The 18981-nt window shown below is 34.7% G+C and overlaps 2 protein-coding genes and 1 long non-coding RNA gene across 6 annotated transcripts; 1 reads left to right on the top strand and 2 right to left on the bottom strand.

Annotated features, from left to right (window-relative positions):
- Positions 1–412: 412 nt before the first annotated feature.
- LOC145583249 (uncharacterized) lies at positions 413–2582 on the bottom strand. Of its 3 annotated transcripts, XM_081640442.1 has the most exons (5): positions 1392–2582; positions 1183–1275; positions 1017–1078; positions 758–856; positions 413–671 (listed from the first exon to the last, which is right to left on the bottom strand). In XM_081640442.1, exon 1 carries the CDS (start codon positions 2175–2177, stop codon positions 1569–1571), a length of 609 nt encoding a protein of 202 aa, XP_081496568.1. In that variant the 5' UTR covers positions 2178–2582; the 3' UTR covers positions 413–671; positions 758–856; positions 1017–1078; positions 1183–1275; positions 1392–1568. The 3 variants fall into 3 exon arrangements, with proteins under 3 accessions (XP_081496568.1, XP_081496567.1, XP_081496569.1); XM_081640441.1 differs by having other exon boundaries at positions 758–1078; XM_081640443.1 differs by having other exon boundaries at positions 413–667; positions 758–1078.
- A 355-nt stretch (positions 2583–2937) lies between these two features.
- Positions 2938–5346, bottom strand: LOC145583251 (uncharacterized). Of its 2 annotated transcripts, XM_081640444.1 has the most exons (7): positions 5050–5346; positions 4895–4965; positions 4176–4235; positions 4042–4074; positions 3888–3965; positions 3155–3799; positions 2938–3075 (listed from the first exon to the last, which is right to left on the bottom strand). In XM_081640444.1, the coding sequence occupies exons 1-6, from the start codon at positions 5054–5056 to the stop codon at positions 3476–3478; spliced, it is 573 nt and encodes a 190-aa protein (XP_081496570.1). In that variant the 5' UTR covers positions 5057–5346; the 3' UTR covers positions 2938–3075; positions 3155–3475. The 2 variants fall into 2 exon arrangements, with proteins under 2 accessions (XP_081496570.1, XP_081496571.1); XM_081640445.1 differs by lacking the exon at positions 4042–4074.
- Positions 5347–5517: 171 nt separating this feature from the next.
- On the top strand, positions 5518–7156 carry LOC145582389 (uncharacterized). The gene is made up of 3 exons (XR_014099870.1): positions 5518–5770; positions 6112–6180; positions 6769–7156. It is a non-coding gene; the product is annotated as an uncharacterized LOC145582389 (long non-coding RNA).
- Positions 7157–18981: the final 11825 nt, after the last annotated feature.

The raw sequence follows: 18981 nt of genomic DNA, 5'->3' as shown, positions 1-18981 counted from the left end.
ATATTTCAAATATCCGTATTTAAAATTTATTTATTTTTAATTCAACAAAAAGTGAGCCACGGCCATTGAAGTCAGCTGCCCAAGGTGAAACAATCCATAAGACTAACAAGCCATAGAAGCCTACATTCAAACTATATTCATGAAAACATATTTACAGCTCTCCATATATGCCCATATATGCATTATGGGCCTTTCTTGGGCACTGCATCCAGCACAGCAGGTCGAGCATCGTTAAACTCAGACATTAGATCCTCAAATAACAGCCACGACCGCTCAACATTTATATTTGGATCCTGCACCAAACTTCGGAAAATGATCAAAAAAACACACACACAGAATACACCCACACAAACATATACTCATTTCTGAAACCAAATACAAACTCTCACCAAACTCAATTCTGTTAAGAGTCTCTCAGAATTGCGCTTTATTGCAGCTAGCATATGGACTCCACAACTGTGCCTATTATCGACATTAAACATAATAATTCTCACGTAAATTATGGTGATAAAAAATGTACATTATATTCATAAAATAACATAAAATTATAGCAAAACCCATAAGTCTCCCGTTGATTCATTCTAAGCGAAGTCATTGTCTAATTGCCAACGATTCCAAGGGGCCATTCTTCATCTAGAATCTGAAACACCAAATCCATGGCATATGCCTAACTACAAACACAAAGGGCATGTCAGACAATAGGAGAGAGTACCAGATTGGTATTATAACAATTATTACACAGTTTGTAGAATTATACCAGCTTCTGCACATTAATCGAGTGGAGATCGGCAGCGGTTGTCGTCTCCATTGAGTCTATCACTAGGATCTCTTCTCAATTTAATGAAAATTCTACACACTACCAGTGATTCGCCAATACAACAGGGACAAACACCAAAGTAAAAACAGTAGTTTTAGCTACATATTATGAATTATTATATAGTGTTTGCTGGGAGTTATAGTAATCCCGGTAATTACTTACCACATTGATGCGATTCAGAGATAGTCCTAACATTTACCTGGTATACACTCTTGTGGTCCTGTCCTAGTCCTCAGGAGTCTTCATGTTCAAAACGCGATTCTGGACAAAAGCACTAACATATTAGTTCGGGAAAATTGACATATAAATACTAACACAAATGAGTAAGTGATCCTAGGAAGTAATGATTAATTGAATTTACATACCGCAAATGCCGGATCCAACATGAACCGCCAACTACGGCCAACATATCTCTAAGCCCAAACCTTTTCATAAAGTTTAGCAGCAACCCTCACATACTACAATACAATGATAACTAAGGTAAGAACAAGTTCAATTACGCAAAACTTACAAGATTCACATTTTGAATTATAACGACATCAAATCCACATTTAATTATAGTATTTAAAAGTACCTGCTCAACAACTTGACCCCTACTCAAAGCAATACTAGCACACAGGCTAAGTCCTGCTACATGGCCGACACAACTAAGCATCACCGGATCATCTTCACTGCAATATATTTGTACTTATTTTTATAAAAATATCATATATACAACCAGTAAGATTCTACAAAGTTTGAAGCAGAATGCTTATATCTCAATGTGCTGCCTCGGTGAGAAATTGGTGTTCAGTCTGACATAATCAAATATTGCTTGCCGATACTTCCGATTCTTCCTAGGCCGCCAAGTTAAAACATATCCTTGTACTAATTTATTGGGTGTTGCCGTTGTTTTCTGTTTACGACGACTACGATCACTCGCATCAAACAAGCACGATGGCGAGCCAGACTCAGACGTAATTTCTTCCTCAGAGCTATAACTTATCTCTGCATCACTTATCTCAGGACTTCCTGGTCCTCGGATTATTCTGGTCTCCTCATTATTCCCATTATCCCTAATCTCCTTCTCCCCATCCCTTATCTGCTTCTCCCCCTTTTCTTGTCTCTGTTTGTTCAACCTCTCGAATTCCTCTTTCTCTTTCTCAAGCCGATCCAATTCTTCTTGCTCCTTCTCTCTTTCAAGCCTCTCTTTCTCTCTTTCAAGCCTCTCCAATTCTAGCCTCTCCAACTCCTCCCTTTCCACCCTCTCTCTTTCAACCCTCTCTAGTTCCAGCCTCTCCAACTCCTCCCTTTCCACCCTCTCTTTTTCAGCTTTTTCCATCCTCTCTACTTCCACCCTCTGTAATTCCTCCCTTTCCATCCTCTCCTTTTCCTCCCTCAATCTGTCCTGCTCCTCCCTCTCTTTTCGCTCCTTCTCCTCCAGCTCCTTTACTGCCTTTCCTGTCTCTCCTTATCTTGTTGAACCTCCCTCTGGCTGTCCACCCCCCCCCCCCCCCCCCCCATTATCTACAATGTTTAGTGATGAACAAATTAGGCCACTTGAGATGTAATCAAAGACATTGATGTCAGGCACATCAGAACAAGAACCTTGCAAGGGACATAATGATAATAAGATTGCATAATGAACAACACACACAAACAAATTTACTGAGTTCCCTTTGCTAATGAACAACAGACACAAACAAATTTACTAACTTCCCTTTGCATTACCTGAACCTGAAGACTTGTTCCGTCCAAAATAATCGGGTCCTTCCCGGGGATGCTTTTTCACATCCTAAGTGAGTATAAGTTCTTCCTCTATATCCTCCTCCGAATCCTCTTGATCAACACTCCTCATCAACACTTCTGCAACCTATTGTTTTCAACATTGTAATATCAAGCTTAAGTGTTTCAAACTCAAGTGTGTACAACCAACTCCTCGCTCGAAACAAAAACAATACTCAACACTTACCTTTGCAGCCACAACACTTCTTTTCATTGGCATAAGGTCCAATGCGTCCCTTTCGTGTGGCCTGCCATATGCTGCATTGACACACTACACACATTTACAAAAAAACACAATTAATATATTGTTGAATAATATTTTCATCACACAATCTGATTTCAGTATTTTTACTTACCCCCAATTTCCCAAAATCACCATCTACAATACGATCCACCTTCTTAGCCTTGTTTATATCGGCTTCCGTCCAACACTTCAACCGAGGAAACACACCCCATTTTACAGGGGGCCTTCTCAAACGATCAAGATACATAATCTGCAACATACGCGGTTTCATTACTCCACTAAAAAGTACATTAAACCATCAACCAGTGCATACAATTAAATAAACTAACCACGAGGAATATTGTACACCCTCCATATCCCTTGGAATAGCCATTAGGGTAGAACCTTCTTGCAAAGCTAGAAACTGAATACATAAGTTTTTCCAGTACTAACGAACACCAATCATAAGCCTCGTGATCCACTGCTGCTATTGCTGCTGGAAGTAACTTAGGGCACAGCCTATAGGATGTTGTCGGGCACAAAACATCCACTAGGGCTAGCAGCAAGAACGCAACCTTAAACTCAATCACATCATCAAGTGGAGCTGCAACAACTTCTACTAAATTTTTCCTCGGGATCCCTTTTACATTGCTAGGGGTTATCAAGCTAAATCAATCTACGACACGATCAAGATAATGCCGCGCGGTGTCATCAACAGCTTCCTTCAGAATAGGCAAATGGCCCTTTGGAATGCCAAGAACCCAATGAACTTGAATGGGGTCGAATGTAAACTCTAGCCCATCAGGAATATTCAGGGAATAAGATGCTACATCAACTCTTGTAGCAAGCCAATAACACAGCTCCCTTGGTAGCTGCTTGTCAACTAGACCAAAAAGTCCAGCAGATCCCATCTCCTTAACTATCTTCCTTTTCTTCTCACAAAACTCATTAACGATCATCCCAAAATACTCCACTCGACAATTAAAATTTTCAGGCTGCAAACAACATACTAACATAAATGAATTCCCAAAACAATACACATACAACTTCAATAAAATATAGCAACAGTCTTGGGTTTGTTACCCTTTTAAGCTCCTTCTTGCATCGTTCAATCACTTTACCAAGTTGCTTCATTTTCCCTCCTTCACTTAGTGAATTGTCCTACCACCCAGAGACAAATATACATTAACTCCTCAACAACAATATCAAGCACAAAAAAATATAATTCAAAACTCACCCTGTACATAGCTTCATCAAGTTTCTTACTAACCTACAACACCAAACCAACACATTAGTTATTTTATCATCAACCCCTCAAACGATCAAACCAACACATTAGCTTATACATTGACTGTATTTATTTACCAATACCTTTTGCGAGTTCCTACCACCATTATCAACTTCCGCATCGGATATATCTTCTTCATATTCCTGATAAATAATGATAAAACTACTTATAAAACTACACATTGCTTATAAAAATCAGATTAAGAAAATCTCTAAATAATAATCGAAAAAGTAACTACACAATGCTTCAACACACATGAATAAGCAATAAAAAGCAGGATTAAAACTCAAAAATCAGTCATGTCACCTAACAAGTGAGAGCCTGGAAGAAGCAGAATTAGAAGTAACATATTATGCAGCCAGGAGAAAGAGTAAAACAAATCATGGGGAGTAGCTTACTAATGTCAAAATTACAGAACATTAAAATAATGTACAATAATAAAATATGTATAAGTTAGGAATTCATCATGTAGTTGCACTATTGATTGAGAAATCTACATATTTCAAACTACATCATCAAACTAAGTATATACTGAATCTTCATGTTTTAAACTAAGCGTACACGTGTTCAATTACAAAGTAAACCTTCAATCCTTAAGCTTAAATGTGGAAGCTTATGCAAGAATAAACAAACAACATATACAGGAATTCTATTCTATAAGCATACTCCTTGGAAAGCTAGCTATGCATAAATAAACAAATTATACATCTTAATCAACAGTACAAATACCATAATAATCAAAATATTATGTAACTCCAACAGGAATTCTACTCGAAAATATGCACATACAAATCAAAATTACCTTGTCCTTTCCCAAAACTTCTCCGACACTACTTTTGCCCCTGCGACCACCCCTTGCACCTCTTCTACCACCTGATACAATTACAACCCTTGTTGTAATAAAAAAACACTATCTTATTACGGATTTCAACAACTTGAATAATAAATTACGTTTACCTGCCATGGTTCGGACGATTGTTGTATATAAAAACTTGGAACACCTTCGAATTACTGCCAAAATAGATCCCCCCGAAATTGTATCACTCCCAAAAACCTTGAACTTACGAAATTCTTGTTCACAACACCACCTGCACTAAATTCGACAAATTTGTGACCGTTTTAGCAAGAATTTTTAAGTGTTTTAGCAAGGATTTTCGCTAGGGTTTTTAGCGACCCTTTTTTCGATCAGTTTTCCGGTGAGAACTCTATAGAGAGAGAATGAGGGATTTTTTTACATTGGTAAGAGGAGAGAGAATGAATTTTACAGCCAGTGACAAGATTGAGTTACTGTCCCAATTTTAATGACGAAATGACACATTTGCCCCTAGTATTGGACACAAGGGCCCATACCTGGTAGCGGGCCATCACGCCTCATTTCTCCTCTGTGTGGCTCTGTTCATCTTTTCTATTGAAGTCTCACAAACATTAAACGTTTCTCTCCCTCTCTCTAATTTTCTAATACCCACCTCCATGGCATATCCTCTCACTCTTTCATCATCTTCTCCTTCTGTGTGGTCATTTTCTACCCTAAATTTTTTATTTCATTGAACAAGAATCTTCTTGGTGGATTTGAGAAGAAATATGATCGTAAGTTTTTCAACGACTTCATTAATGTGAAAGTTCTTGAAAGGATAAGTTTGATGGTTTAACATGGTTAAGGAAAATCCCTTTTTCAAAGGTAATACTGTATCTTTATTTCAATTTCAATTATTTTCTAGGGTTTTGATTTATTGAGCAAATTTAAAATTCTGAGCATTATTTTTTTTTGGTCTTGGCATTCATTTAATTTCCCTTGATTTGAATGGATTTAGAAAAAAAAAAAGTGGAGTGAATTGGAGCATTTTTTATTTAAAGGAGACAGAAAAAGGTTTGAAGAGCTTCATTGCAAGACTGGCAAAGAATGAATTTTCGAGTATATTATGGCAATTTGATGATTTTCATGTTAAATTTGCTGTTCTAATAATATATACAATTATTTATTTTTTTCTCTTAAATGTTGTTCTTATTGTTGTTGGACAGGTGACCTATTCACTCTCGAGGCCTCGACTCCAATTCACCCTCTATATAGTAATGGCCATATATGCTGAAGTAAACTCTTGTTTTTCGGAAATTAATTTTAAGATGGTTCCATTTTTGCAATTAGCCTTAGGGCTCTCCTAATGATGGTTTTATATGTAACTGTTATGTTATTGGTTTTCAATTTTCATATCATTTGATCTCATATTTAACAACTTTTGGATGATGATACTCGTGCACTTAAGGTTATAAGTTTCAAATTCTTTATGATACTTAAAAATAGATTCTATCACGGTACATATAGTTAAAATTTGGATGTATGCATCATTAAAATATCTATGTAATGGGTTTAAGGGAAGCATAATAATTTTTACTACTGGTAATATCTTGGTCGTTTTTTATGTCATGATGCATCAAAATGGGGAAATAATAGTGTTGTTTAAGGATGATTTTGTATACTATTGTGATTGATCGAAGGTTGACTTTGTTGGCTAAGTGTTCATTGATTGCGTGAATAAATAGTAGCTGTTTGATTTTCTTGTGTTAGCGACTTATGTAATTATGCTGATGATTATGTTGTTGCTCTTTATATTGTTAAAAGTGATTGTCTTGTATTCTTTTCACAGTATATAGTTAGAATAACATAAAGCCTTAATGTAGGTGGAGCTAACTGATGAGTAATCTCAGCTCCTGGATGCAATCACATCATGTCTACTCATGTTTTCCAACAAGCCTTAACAGATTGATTATCTTTAAGCTAAGTTACCCTTCAGCGTCTAAACTAGGATGAGCAACCGACACTGAACTATTCAAAGGAAGCCGTCAAAATAGTGTTTAGGTCAAGCGAAAAGATTAATACCAAATTATTGTTAACTGTTAAAAGCTTTTAGTTTGCAAAATGGAGGTTATATATAGTTAATTGCGCGTAATATTGAGCTTTCAATTTTTCATAGGAAGCTTAATAAAAAAAAATTGAACAATTAGCAATTATTGTCATTTAGACATTTACTTTGTACAAATTATTGTAATTTTTATCATATACATTCATTTTGTGCCATCAATTCAATTCTAATTACGAGTAAAACCCAACTCAATAAGTGCTTGAGTTTGTAATTGATATTGCATTTAGTATATCAAGGCCTTGTTTTGTGCCATTAATTTAATTCTAATTAAAACCCAATTCAATATATGTATTTTTTCTCTGGAATTTCCATCAAGGCTTGCCTATTTCCCTTAAAAAAATGTTGACAAGGAGAATTCATTTAGTATATCAAGGCGTTGTTTGGTTGGCAATATAAAATGAGGGGAGATGAAATTCATGGTATTTTAGATAAATTGGATAAGAGTTTGGTTGACATTCAAAACAAAAAATCGAGGAAGTGGAAATTCATGAGAAAATTCACTTCCCACAAAAAACTTGGGAAATAAAGTACGAAGGCCCCTTTGATCAGGACATAATAAGTCTATCTCAAGGTAATTATTTTATGATCCCTCATGACATAAATATCTTCTAATGGTGAGACTCAAGTTTGAGTATTGAAATACAAAATGAGTTATTTTTTACCTCCAATGGTGATACCATACTCACTTTTCAATTTAGCAACTTATGTGAAGTCTAATTTTCCAATGGTGAAACTCTCTTAAACATACAAATGTCACTTTCAATATATGGTCCACCAAATCCATTTATTTTTTAATATCAAATATTGCAAGATTAAAAAATAATAATAAAAAAAAAGGTAAAACTTAAATAAATTACAAAATATATTAGAATATTGACAAGGGACCTACACTTTTTGTCAAATGAGATTCAAAGTTGAGTATCTAAATTTAGCAACTTTCTTTCGGAGTTGCTAAGTTTAGATAACTTATTGGTATACATTGCAAAAAATACTCTCTCTTTCCTAAAAATACTCGCTTGAGTCTCACCATTGGAGAGGATCTTATAACAAAATACAATATAATGCACACATTCCTAAGAAATTAGTGCAATTGCTATAACTCTCCTTGAAGAGCCGCTAGCCGTTTCGTGCGCATCTCACGCGTTGGACCCACTAGTGAAGTAAAAAACACCATAAAATAGGTAAAACCGGAACAAAACTAATATATAGTATTTTTAACTTTCATATGATTCAATTAGCTTTGTTGAATTCATTTGACTTGCATTTGATTACTTCACTTTGTTTGAATGTGTTTAACTTTCATATATTTCAATTTGTTATTCTACATTTTTTTTTACTTTAATTTTATTCAATTATCTTTTTCGATATGTTTAACTTTCTATTGATTTAATTAGCTTTGTTGAATGAATTAGGTTTTCATGTAATTCTATTACTCCCTCTGTCCCAGTTTACTTGCAACATTTTGACTATACACGCTTTCCAATGCACATGTTTGACCGCCGATATCTTTTATTATATATTTATAAAGTCTATAAAAAAAATTATATTAAGAAAATATACATTAAAATAAACCCAACAATATCTTACATGACTACATTGACTTTCATATAATAGCTAAAAAAGATGGTCAAAGTAAGATGTGTGAATAGTGCAAAAAGTCAAAATGTTACGAGTAATTTGGGACGGAGGGAGTAGTTTTGTTAAATGCATTTCACTTTCTTTTGATTTATTTCACTTTGTTTGAATGTGTTTGACTTTAATTTAATTCATTTAGCGTTGTGTAATGCAGTTGACTTTCTTTTGATTTAACTAGTTTTGTTTAAATGTGACTTATTTTTTATTCAAATATCTTTTTTTAAATTCATTTGACTGTCATTTGTTCAATAAGCCTTGAATGTGTTTGACTTACAATTGATCAGTTTGTATGTTCAACTGAATTTGAATTCTAATTCGATTTAATTATTTTTGTTTGAATGTGTTTGACTTTTATTGATTGAATTAGCTTTCTTGAATGAATTTGAGTTTCATTTGAGTCAGATTGATTTGTTGGATGCATGTGGCTTTCATTTTATTTAATCTGTTTTGTTTGAATGTGTTGACTTTCTTTATGTTCAATTACCTTTGTGGTCTTTCGTTTAATTCATTTAGGTTCGTTTAATGCTTAGACTTTCTTTTAATTCAGTTACCTTTTGTTTAAATATTGCATTTGATTTAATTAGATTTGTTTAATGCATTTCAATTTCATTATTTGATTCAATTAGTTAATTTTTTTTTAATGTATTTGACTTATATTTGATGCTTTTACCTTTGGTCGACTGTGTATGAATTTCATTAGATTCAATAAGTTTTGTTTGAATGTGTTTCACTTTCAATAAATTCAAGTAAATTAAATCCATTTGACTTTCATTTGATTATATATCTTAGATTTGTTGAATGCATTTGACTTTAAATATATTCAACACGCTTTGTTTGAAGACAAACTTTTAAATGAATCGGATGTATAATAAATATTGTACATCTATAATAATTATGTATAATAAAGTTACTCCTAAAATAAAGTTACTCCTAAAATGAGCAAAAGTTATCCTAATATGAATAAAAGTTACCATGATATAAAAAAAGTTACGAAGTATTTATACTTTATTGATAAAAGTTATCCAAAAAATTGTAAAAGTGACCCTAAATTTGATAAAAAGTGATCTCTAATGTACAGTAAATTATTGTACATCGGATGTATACAAAAATTATTCTTGTTTGAAAGTGTTTTAATTTCAATTTTTTTTTTAAAGAAAGAGGGAACTTATATTATAAAATTAGTCAAGAAACATCCATGCTTGCAAGAGTGCGAATACCTTGCGGAAATGGATCAAACGATACTAGCTCCACCACATTGTGGGGACAAGAGTTAGCAACAAAATTTATTTAATCACCTTTGTTTGATTGTTTTCACTTTTTTCAATTATTTTTGTTTCAAAATTATGTTCATTTTCCATATTCAAATAATGTTTCGTACTTTACGCCTTATAAGTTCACCAATATAATGTAAAACACGTTAATATTAATTTGGAAAGTTCTTAATGATAACCCACAAAAAGTGTAACACCGAAATGATGAACTTCTTTTTATTTTATTTCACAAAATGACTATAATTTTTTTTAAAAAAAGTATTCCAACACAAACAGTATTTTTTTTACACAATTATAACCGTAATTCATAGATAGCAAATTAAAATTAAATATAGATAGTGTTTTTTTTCTCAACACCACCACCTCCACCGGTCAGCCACCCTTTCCCCCTCCCCCTTCTTCGTCTGCGTTTGGCACGGCTTCCTTTCCGACGCCTAGTCTTCCCCAAACCGCCGGCGACCCTAAATTGTCGGAGCATCGCTGTTCAAAGCTCCAAAATCAAATCCCCGAATCCCCTCCCCCGAGAAACTCAACTCTCTTTCTCCAATCTCCATTGAAATAAGATTTATTCAAAAAAAAAATCTCCATTGAAATGGGAAAAGCTTGAGAAACCCATCAATGGCGGGATTCATTAGAACGGAGCGGTAATCGAGGTCGAGATCGGAGGGTTCTGACCGTGCGGTGGTCAAGGTAGATGGGGTTTTGGGCGTGCAGTGGTCGGGGTTTGGATTAGAGTGCGTGTTGGCCGTAAATTCACCATCGTTGTCGTCACTCATGGCGCGTCTCATTTACCCCAAATGAATTTTTCCCATTATCAGAATGTTGAAGGAGAGAGCCAAAGATGTTTGGAGGAGATCTTCATCTCGACTTGTGGAGTTAATTTACAGCCATGGCGTTACATCAAGGTTTAACGCCGTTAGTGAAGTTGGATGAGTAGTCACTTGATATGTGGCAACTTGTACATGTCACGAGAGGGAAGTTGCAATTCTGTCCTCCATTAAACAGGTTGAAATACCTACAGATCCCTTAGATTAACGTCTTATAGCAATCAAAGAGATTAACATGAATTTCCCCATAATAAACAACATTCTTGAGATCTCTTAGCCATAGTTTCATGGCCTTATTGGTGAACTACTTCTTCTCGGCATCTTCGAGGACAGCACAAATAGCAGTGAGCTTATCGGCTATCTTATTGATGTCTTTTTTTAGCCGACTTGGCTGCTTTTATTTTTTCAGAAATAGAGGACATGGCAAGCTTGCTTGTAAAGGCGATCTTGCCAAGTATAGATTTAACAATGGGTAATATGATTGCTTCCGCCATTTACACATTTACTTTGTGAGAAAGAGGAAAACAAGAAAGTAGTAAAGACAAGAAAATAAGTCAAGCAAATTAAATACGAGAGACAATGGAGTAGTTAAGTGATAGTTAGATAAACAATTGTTGTAGGCCTTTCGTTAGCTGTATAATGTTTTTTTTTTTGACAAAAGAGCTAGGAAAAAAACTAATACTGAAAATAAAAAAATTGCCTACGACAAGCACACCCAGCCAACCAATGAGCTGGTGAAACCCAAGCCCGAGGAACTTTCCGAATCTGACACACCAACAGGGAACGAACGACGTCTCGCAAGTCTTGAATGAGCCAGCAAACCGAAATGTCTAAAGACCCTCGAGAATAAAGAAACCTTTGCGCACTGCAAACTGAACCCCCCATAAACAGGTCTGTAACTAGAATGTAAAGCAGAACTCGCCATAAAAGCCCGACTCCCACCACCCAGAACCTCCGGTGAGCAAAGGTCATGGATAACCCAACCTACTCCTACACTATAAGTAGAACTATCCCAAGCCCCGTCCACAATCAAGCAAGTTGTTGGGGAAATATTAGGGTACCCCTGCAAGCAAAACCATAGGACAGCCGACAAACCCGGAACAACAGTTGATGAGTACGAACCGAAGAGTTCTTCAGCTCCTAATGCTGAACACACTGATAATACCAATCCTTAGCCAATCTCTCAATTGTACCAAGCGACCAGACAGCCTGCCTGAACCTCATTTGGTTCCTAGAAAGCCAAATAGCCTAGAGAATAGCAAATAAAGCCATAACCTTGTTTTCATAACCAGACGAAGAGTAACGAGAAATAGACTCAGCCAACCAAACCCCAAAAGGTGAAGACTGTGAAAACACCCAGGGAACCCCCAACACCCCCGAGTCTCACAATGGACGAACAGATGGACAGTCCCTGAAAGTGTGTGCCGTCACCTCCAACTCAGCATGGCAAAAAGCACAAACCGGATCAACTGGACAACCACGAGAAAAAAGGAGGGCGGACAACGGAAAAGCATCCTGCATCAACTTCCAACCAAAACATTTCCAACGGGGCAGAATAGGTAACCTCCAAAATTTCCGCCACCAGGAAGGAGACAGCTGACAACCTGAACCCGGTGAAATACTAGACTGGCATTGAAGGGCATAAGCTGATTTTGTAGAAAAAAACACCGTCCCTAGTGAACTTCCAATAAACAAAATCATCCATCAGCCGCTCCGGACGATCCAACGACAGAATCCTCATCACAGAATGAGAATCAAAAAAGTTGTGAACAACCGAAGCATCCTATGCGTAAGAACGCGAATCAAATAGAGAAGAAACAAGAGAGGGCCTAGCCGTTGTAGTGGAGGCTACCAAATCATGGAGGGAGGCCATCAAATCATCATCATCATTCCTACACAAACTATTCAAATCTACCTTATTATTTCCCTTTACCTTAGCCTCTTTCGCCTTTGTAGAACATTTTCCGGATTGAGTAGTGGAATCACTTGCGGAAGAATGAATCGTAGAAGCCTTCACTTTTGCCATTTTTGAAGGAGTTGAATGATCATCCTCTATGTTCATGGGACGTTTTCCGGATTGACTTGTAGAATAATAAGTGTCCGAATGAGTAGAATTCACATCATCTTCTTCATCACTCTCGACATTCAATGGTTGCTTATCAATCTCTTGATCCATATCTTCTATGGCATCAACGAATGACTCACTTATATCTCCGGTAGCTTTCTATTTTGCATATATTTCTGCTAGAGTGTCATAATGAACGAATGGAACTCCAAACAACCCCTTAGCTTTCTTATGAGTCTGCCATATAGGAGAGAATACAACTAGATTAATATATTTTATGCTTATAAAAAGGCTTTATAACAGGCTGCAAGGCTTATAAAAAATCTGAGAGCAGAAACAAAGAGGTGTGAAAGAGCAGTTCATACCTTTACCCATCCGTCGAACACCGACTTATCTACTTGTAGAATCTTCTTCTCAACATCCCATCCGATCCAAATCCTGAGGTGGAAAACATTTCCGCCAATGCACTATATTTCTCCGACCAATGCTTGATCCTCAACTCAATGTGGGGAACCGCTCTCAAGCCGCAATTAGGAAGTACACCATTGATGATCTCTTCCAACTTATTCATGTAACCATTCTTAAACCCATTCTCACACTTCCACTTCGGATCGCAACTCAACTCATGCAAATATCTTATTAGAACCGCATCTTCTTCATACGTCCAATACCTTTTTATTTTTACCTCTTCTTCGATTGCTTACCTCACCCTTAGCTTGACTAGCCTCCATCTGAAAAAAATGTAGATTAAAAGTGATTAAACATAATAGAATGAACATAACTTAACATAACAAATTATAAGGCATATTATAATATAACTGACATAACAGATTACAAGGCTGAAGAGAATGAACATAACAGAATGTAATCGAAGAAAAAAAAAACGAAAAACATACATTTTGTGTTATTGACCATGTCTACCTCTCGCCCTCCAATCGTTAAACATGTCTTGGGCTAATGTGTTTCTAAAATTGGTCCAATGATCTGAAGTAGCAACACTTGTAATAAATTCCCTCTCATCATTGGAATCACTCTCAGAATCATCATCGGATTCACTCAATTCATCTTCTTTTATATCATCCGTAGGCATGAATTTTCTAATTAGATTATGCAACAAGCAACAAGCCATCACGATACGTCCATGAGTTCGGATAGGGAAAAATGAAGGACTTCTAAGAATACTCCATCTTCCTTTAAGTAGGCCAAAACGTCGCTCAATCACATTTCGCGCCCTAGCATGTTTCATGTTATAGAATTCCTCGGCACTTTCGGGTTGTCGACCCGTCCATTCTTTTAAATGGTATCTTTGACCTCTATATGGAGCAAGAAAACCCTCACAATTCGTATACCCCGCATCAGCCAAATAATAATTACCTTCAAAGTTATTAAACAAAATGATTACTACCTACCAAAACTAATAAAACATATATACTCACAAAAAAGGCCTTCACTTACCACGAGGTACCCTAAAACCGTTTGGTCTACAAAGAGCATTTGGAAGTACACGCATATCATGGGCCGAACCTTCCCAACCAGGAAAAACATAAATAAATTGCATATTAGGTGCACAAACGCCCAATACATTCATAGCAATCGTTCCTTTTCTTGTTCTGTACTTTGGTCGTTCTTGTGAAGGCACATTTACATTAATGTAAGTCCCATCTAATGCCCCTAAACAATTCTACAAAAATGGGAAAAAATATTACTTACAAACAAGCAAAAATAAGAAAATCCTAGCAAAATTTAGAGGCTTAGAAAATACCAATACCTTGAAGGATTTCCACCTTTCATCTTCACAATCATCCGATATTGGTGTGGGATTGTAAAGTAGTACTTCATGCAACTTGAGAAAAGCCCTTAGACAAAGGTGAAATTGTCGGCTCACGGTTTCTCCACTTCTAAAGAAGTATTGTCCAATAGACCTATTTCTTATGATGAGCCAACGTGTATAAAAACATGGCTACTATCTCTTGAAGCGACATGTTTTTTGTTCCACTTAAACCCCCGATGTCTCTAAGCATCTCACAAATAATATTGAACGTTCTTCTATTAACGCGAAGCTCACTCTTGCATTTCACATCACTCTCCCTATAAATCCCTCTCAATACTAACATTCGTAACAATTTTTTGTTTCTTTTCCTTTCTTTTATTTGAACACCCCTTATTGTAACAACACACATTATATGCCACATCCAAAATAACTATGTGTTAGCTTTTTCCTCCTTATAACCATTGAAATAACTAGTTGTATTTGTGTTAGCTTTTTCCTCCTTATAGAACGCATAAGTCGAGGCATTGTACAAGAAACACATAAAATAAATGGCAATTGAACATGATAAACGGCAAAACAATAGTTATATCAATCTCTAGTTAATCAAATAAAAAATATTGTCAACCAGATCATGAAGAGTAAACTAGTCAAGAAACAAGCAAAATTAAGCAAAAAACCATGATCTATATACTCAAAATAGTAGCAGCAACTTTCTCACTGTAATGCCCTTTAGCAATGATCTTGTCAAACAATTCTCCACCAGCACACAATTCCATAACAAGAGTAACATATGTTTTATCCTCATACGCTCCCTGAAGTTCAAAAATATTAGGTTGACCACTCAAATGTTGCATAATCTGAATCTCTCATTTCATCTCTAGATAATTTCAAGGAGTAAATTGCAACAAATAAGTCAATTTAGCAAGCAAATAAGTCAATAATAGTCTTCTGCTAGTAACAACCAAAATAAACCATCCCAAATCAAAATTCTAATGAACTTCCTAATAATTGGGGAAAAATTAGGGGGGAAACACAAAATAACCTGCAATTATAGCAATATATACTATCAAATTCAGCAGAAAATCAACAAAAGAGAAGAAAAAAAATTGCAATTGAACACGCAAGTAAAAAATTCAAACCAAAAACGCAAAAATTGATACTACATGAACCCTAGAAATGGAACGAGAGAAATGAAGATAGCAAACCTGTGATAATTTCTGAAGATTTGCAATAGAAAATTGAAAATTTAGGAGCAAGATCTGGAGAATTGCAGCTTTCCTTGTAGGATCGTCGAACAATTTTGGGAATTTTCAGAGAATTATCGAGCGAGTGAAGAGGAGATAGAAGAGTTTTTTTTATTTTTTGTGTTAGAGGAAGGGAAGAGAATTTGTTTCCTCACCTATTACAGCGGAAACAATTGGGTGGATTGGGTTACCCCTTACTAACGGTTTGTGTTACTTTAGTCCGTAACCAAACACAATGTAACATAAACGCTAACATGATTCCGTTTCCATCCCTCTAAAATTTCTATACCAAACACTCCCTAAAATGATTGTTGTAGTGATTTTTTGGAAATTACATTCAGCCACCTCTTTGTGATTTGAAAGGGCAGTAGTTCATCTTTCACAATTAATGCCATTATGCCAATAATGTTTACATGTAATTGAAGATTTGAAATTGTGGCTGCAATTGCTAGTGTCAACAAGATATTAATTTAACCTGGCATCTTAAAATGATGTAATTTGTTTAACTGGAAGAAGTATATAAGATGATTAATTTAAAACAGAGGTCACAAAAGCAGTACAGGATTACTAATTTCCAAGTCATTCATAGTCCTACTTTATTTGCCATAATTGAATTCACACCAAGGCTAAAACACGATCTTCATTACTAATTTAACAGGATGTGTAACAGTCTCTACTCCCTGCCTCTAGTTGATTAACTTAAGTTAAACACACACATTTACCTTAACCAAGAACAACTACTAGTGTGTCTTCTCAAATTTAGTTGTTGGTAATGAATGCTAATTAAACACAATCTTGACTGGAAATTCTACAATGTCATTCTTCAAAAAAAGGCACCACAATATGCTGACATGGCGAAATTTGATAGATCGGTATTTAATATTTTGATTTTGAATTATTTTAAATGTCCATAATGCATTAAAATTGTATTTATATTATGTATTCTTTTTAATACATGAATTTTTTTTTTCAGAAATACATAATTATAAATTATGAAAATCTATTTTTATTATATTAATAAAATTTCGAAAAAAAAAAACTTAAAATTAAAAACCACAATTATTTAAAAATAAAAACAAAAATCACAAAATTAAAACTTTTCATTTTTTGAGGAAAAATTAAAACTTTTCATCATTAGAGCAAGATTAGCCCTGTCTCGTCTTAAGATTTTTTTCACATGCTACATCATATATTAATAGTTTTTGATATTTTATAATTATGTTAAGACTGTTTAAGATTCAACTAAATTTAGATCTTTATTCCTCAAACTCATTTAAGATTGCTTAAATTTACGTACTATTTTTATTTTCTTTTTTATATACGATATTTTAATAGTATAATTTGCAATCGTGTCGTAAGTTACATATCTTACATAGTTGAAAAATAATATCAAACCACTAGATACAAAATTATAAATAATAATGAAATAACATGAATATTGCATTGTGATATATATACATAATACCATAGTCGTAAAATTTACATGGTATTTGATTAAAATACAACAAAAAATAGCAAATAAAGGAATACTTTGTATTAACATACAATAAACAATTTTATCAATAAATATATATACAATAGTCAATAACATGAATATCAATTAAATTTACACTTTACATTTTTTTTCAATAAAATTAAATCAAATTATTGTTAACGATAATATTTTTCAGGGGGAAAAAAATGTGCTTTCGTATACTTACGTAGGCAAAATACAGTGTATAAAGTATTAAAATGAATCTTAAGTTGGGTCTTGAATTTTCAAGACTTCAGTTAAGACTTTATTAAGACTTTGCTTCATAAATGCAGAAATTTTGTGAAGTCTTGTCTTAAAAAAGTTTAAAAGTGATTTGCTGATGTCATGTATAGTCTTAATACATGCATAAGGCTAATCTTGCTCTTATACTGTTCATCATTGTTCATTCCAAAATAACTGATATTGTATTCTCAACTACCCCTTGCACCACAAAATATCCAAAGAACAATCAGAATGATGGTCACGAAATTGCTGCCGGAGAAAAAGAGCGACCGCCGAATTTTTTGCCTGAAAGTCGCCAAAAACCTTCCTAAAATTGACCAAAACCGATCCTAAAAGCATCACCAAATAGTCTAAGAATTGCAACGCCGAAAAGCCTATATTATCGCCTGAAAACAACCGCCTAAACTCCCTGTAAAGTCGCTTGAAAACCGCACCAGAAACACACCCTTAAACTGCACCAAGAATTAAGAAATCCACCAGGAAAGACGCCTGAAAACGCAGCCAAAATACGCTTGAAACCGCTTGACAATTTGCCAGAATTTTGAGCCGCTACCATGGCCCTTCGCCGGACCTATGTGCGCCGGTAATGCCGTCAGAACCTGCACCCTAATTGCCCAGAATCGCACGGGAGCGAGATCATTAAGAAAAAATTGCCATGAACAATCAAGAACGATGAACATATTTAATTTTCTAAATTTTAAATATAATTTAATTTTCAAAAATGATTTTACAGTATAAAATAGATTTTAAATACAATAATACATGTATTCTGGTAAAAAAAAAAATACATATATTACATATTTACAATTATACATATATTATAATACATTTTAACCTTTTAAAAATAAACGAAAAATTGACCAACCATAACATGCCACGTTAGCATGTTATGGTGTCATTTCTTAAAGAATGACACGGTAGAATTATCCAATCTTGACTCCAACTTTGACGCTATAACTTGAGCAATGATAAAATTAAGGTACAACAAACAATCAAATTAAGCAAGTGGTACAATAATTTATGCAAGTTACTTAAATGTAAATACGACATAGATCCATATACTGTACAGTTTTACTCCGTATCAATACTATACTATATTAAAAAACGACATAGACCCACAACTAAAGACATTCGCAACAATTTATTCCGGCCTAAGACCTTTTTGCCTTGGGTCTTCAATAAGTGTAAGCTATTACTTTATTCAACCATTTTTTTTTTGACAGGAACTTTTATTCAACTTTGTAAAAGCATATATTTAATTTTAATATAACAACCTTTAATAGAAAATAATACGAACATTTAAACATGTTATGTCGATATTTAAGAGTTTTCCTAACCAAGCACACCCATTAGTATGTATGTTTTCTCAGATCTTTTGCCAAAATGGCTAATTTTACAAAAG

Source organism: Chenopodium album, chromosome 15 (assembly GCF_948465745.1).
Source record: "Chenopodium album chromosome 15, dcCheAlbu1.1, whole genome shotgun sequence".
NCBI classification, from domain to species: domain Eukaryota; kingdom Viridiplantae; phylum Streptophyta; class Magnoliopsida; order Caryophyllales; family Amaranthaceae; genus Chenopodium; species Chenopodium album.
Note: the sequence above shows the minus strand (reverse complement) of the source record. Positions and strands in the feature narration are given on the sequence as shown.

Bases quoted from the DNA above. Each gene is read 5' to 3' on its own strand.
- LOC145583249 (XM_081640441.1), bottom strand. From the start codon at position 2,177: ATGGAAAGGGAGGAATTACAGAGGGTGGAAGTAGAGAGGATGGAAAAA.
- LOC145583251 (XM_081640444.1), bottom strand. The intron at 4,236-4,894 runs GTAATTTTGATT...ATTATTTATCAG, and splicing joins AAGTTTTGGGAAAGGACAAG to GAATATGAAGAAGATATATC. The intron at 3,966-4,041 runs GTGAGTTTTGAA...TCTGGGTGGTAG, and splicing joins TTGATGAAGCTATGTACAGG to GACAATTCACTAAGTGAAGG.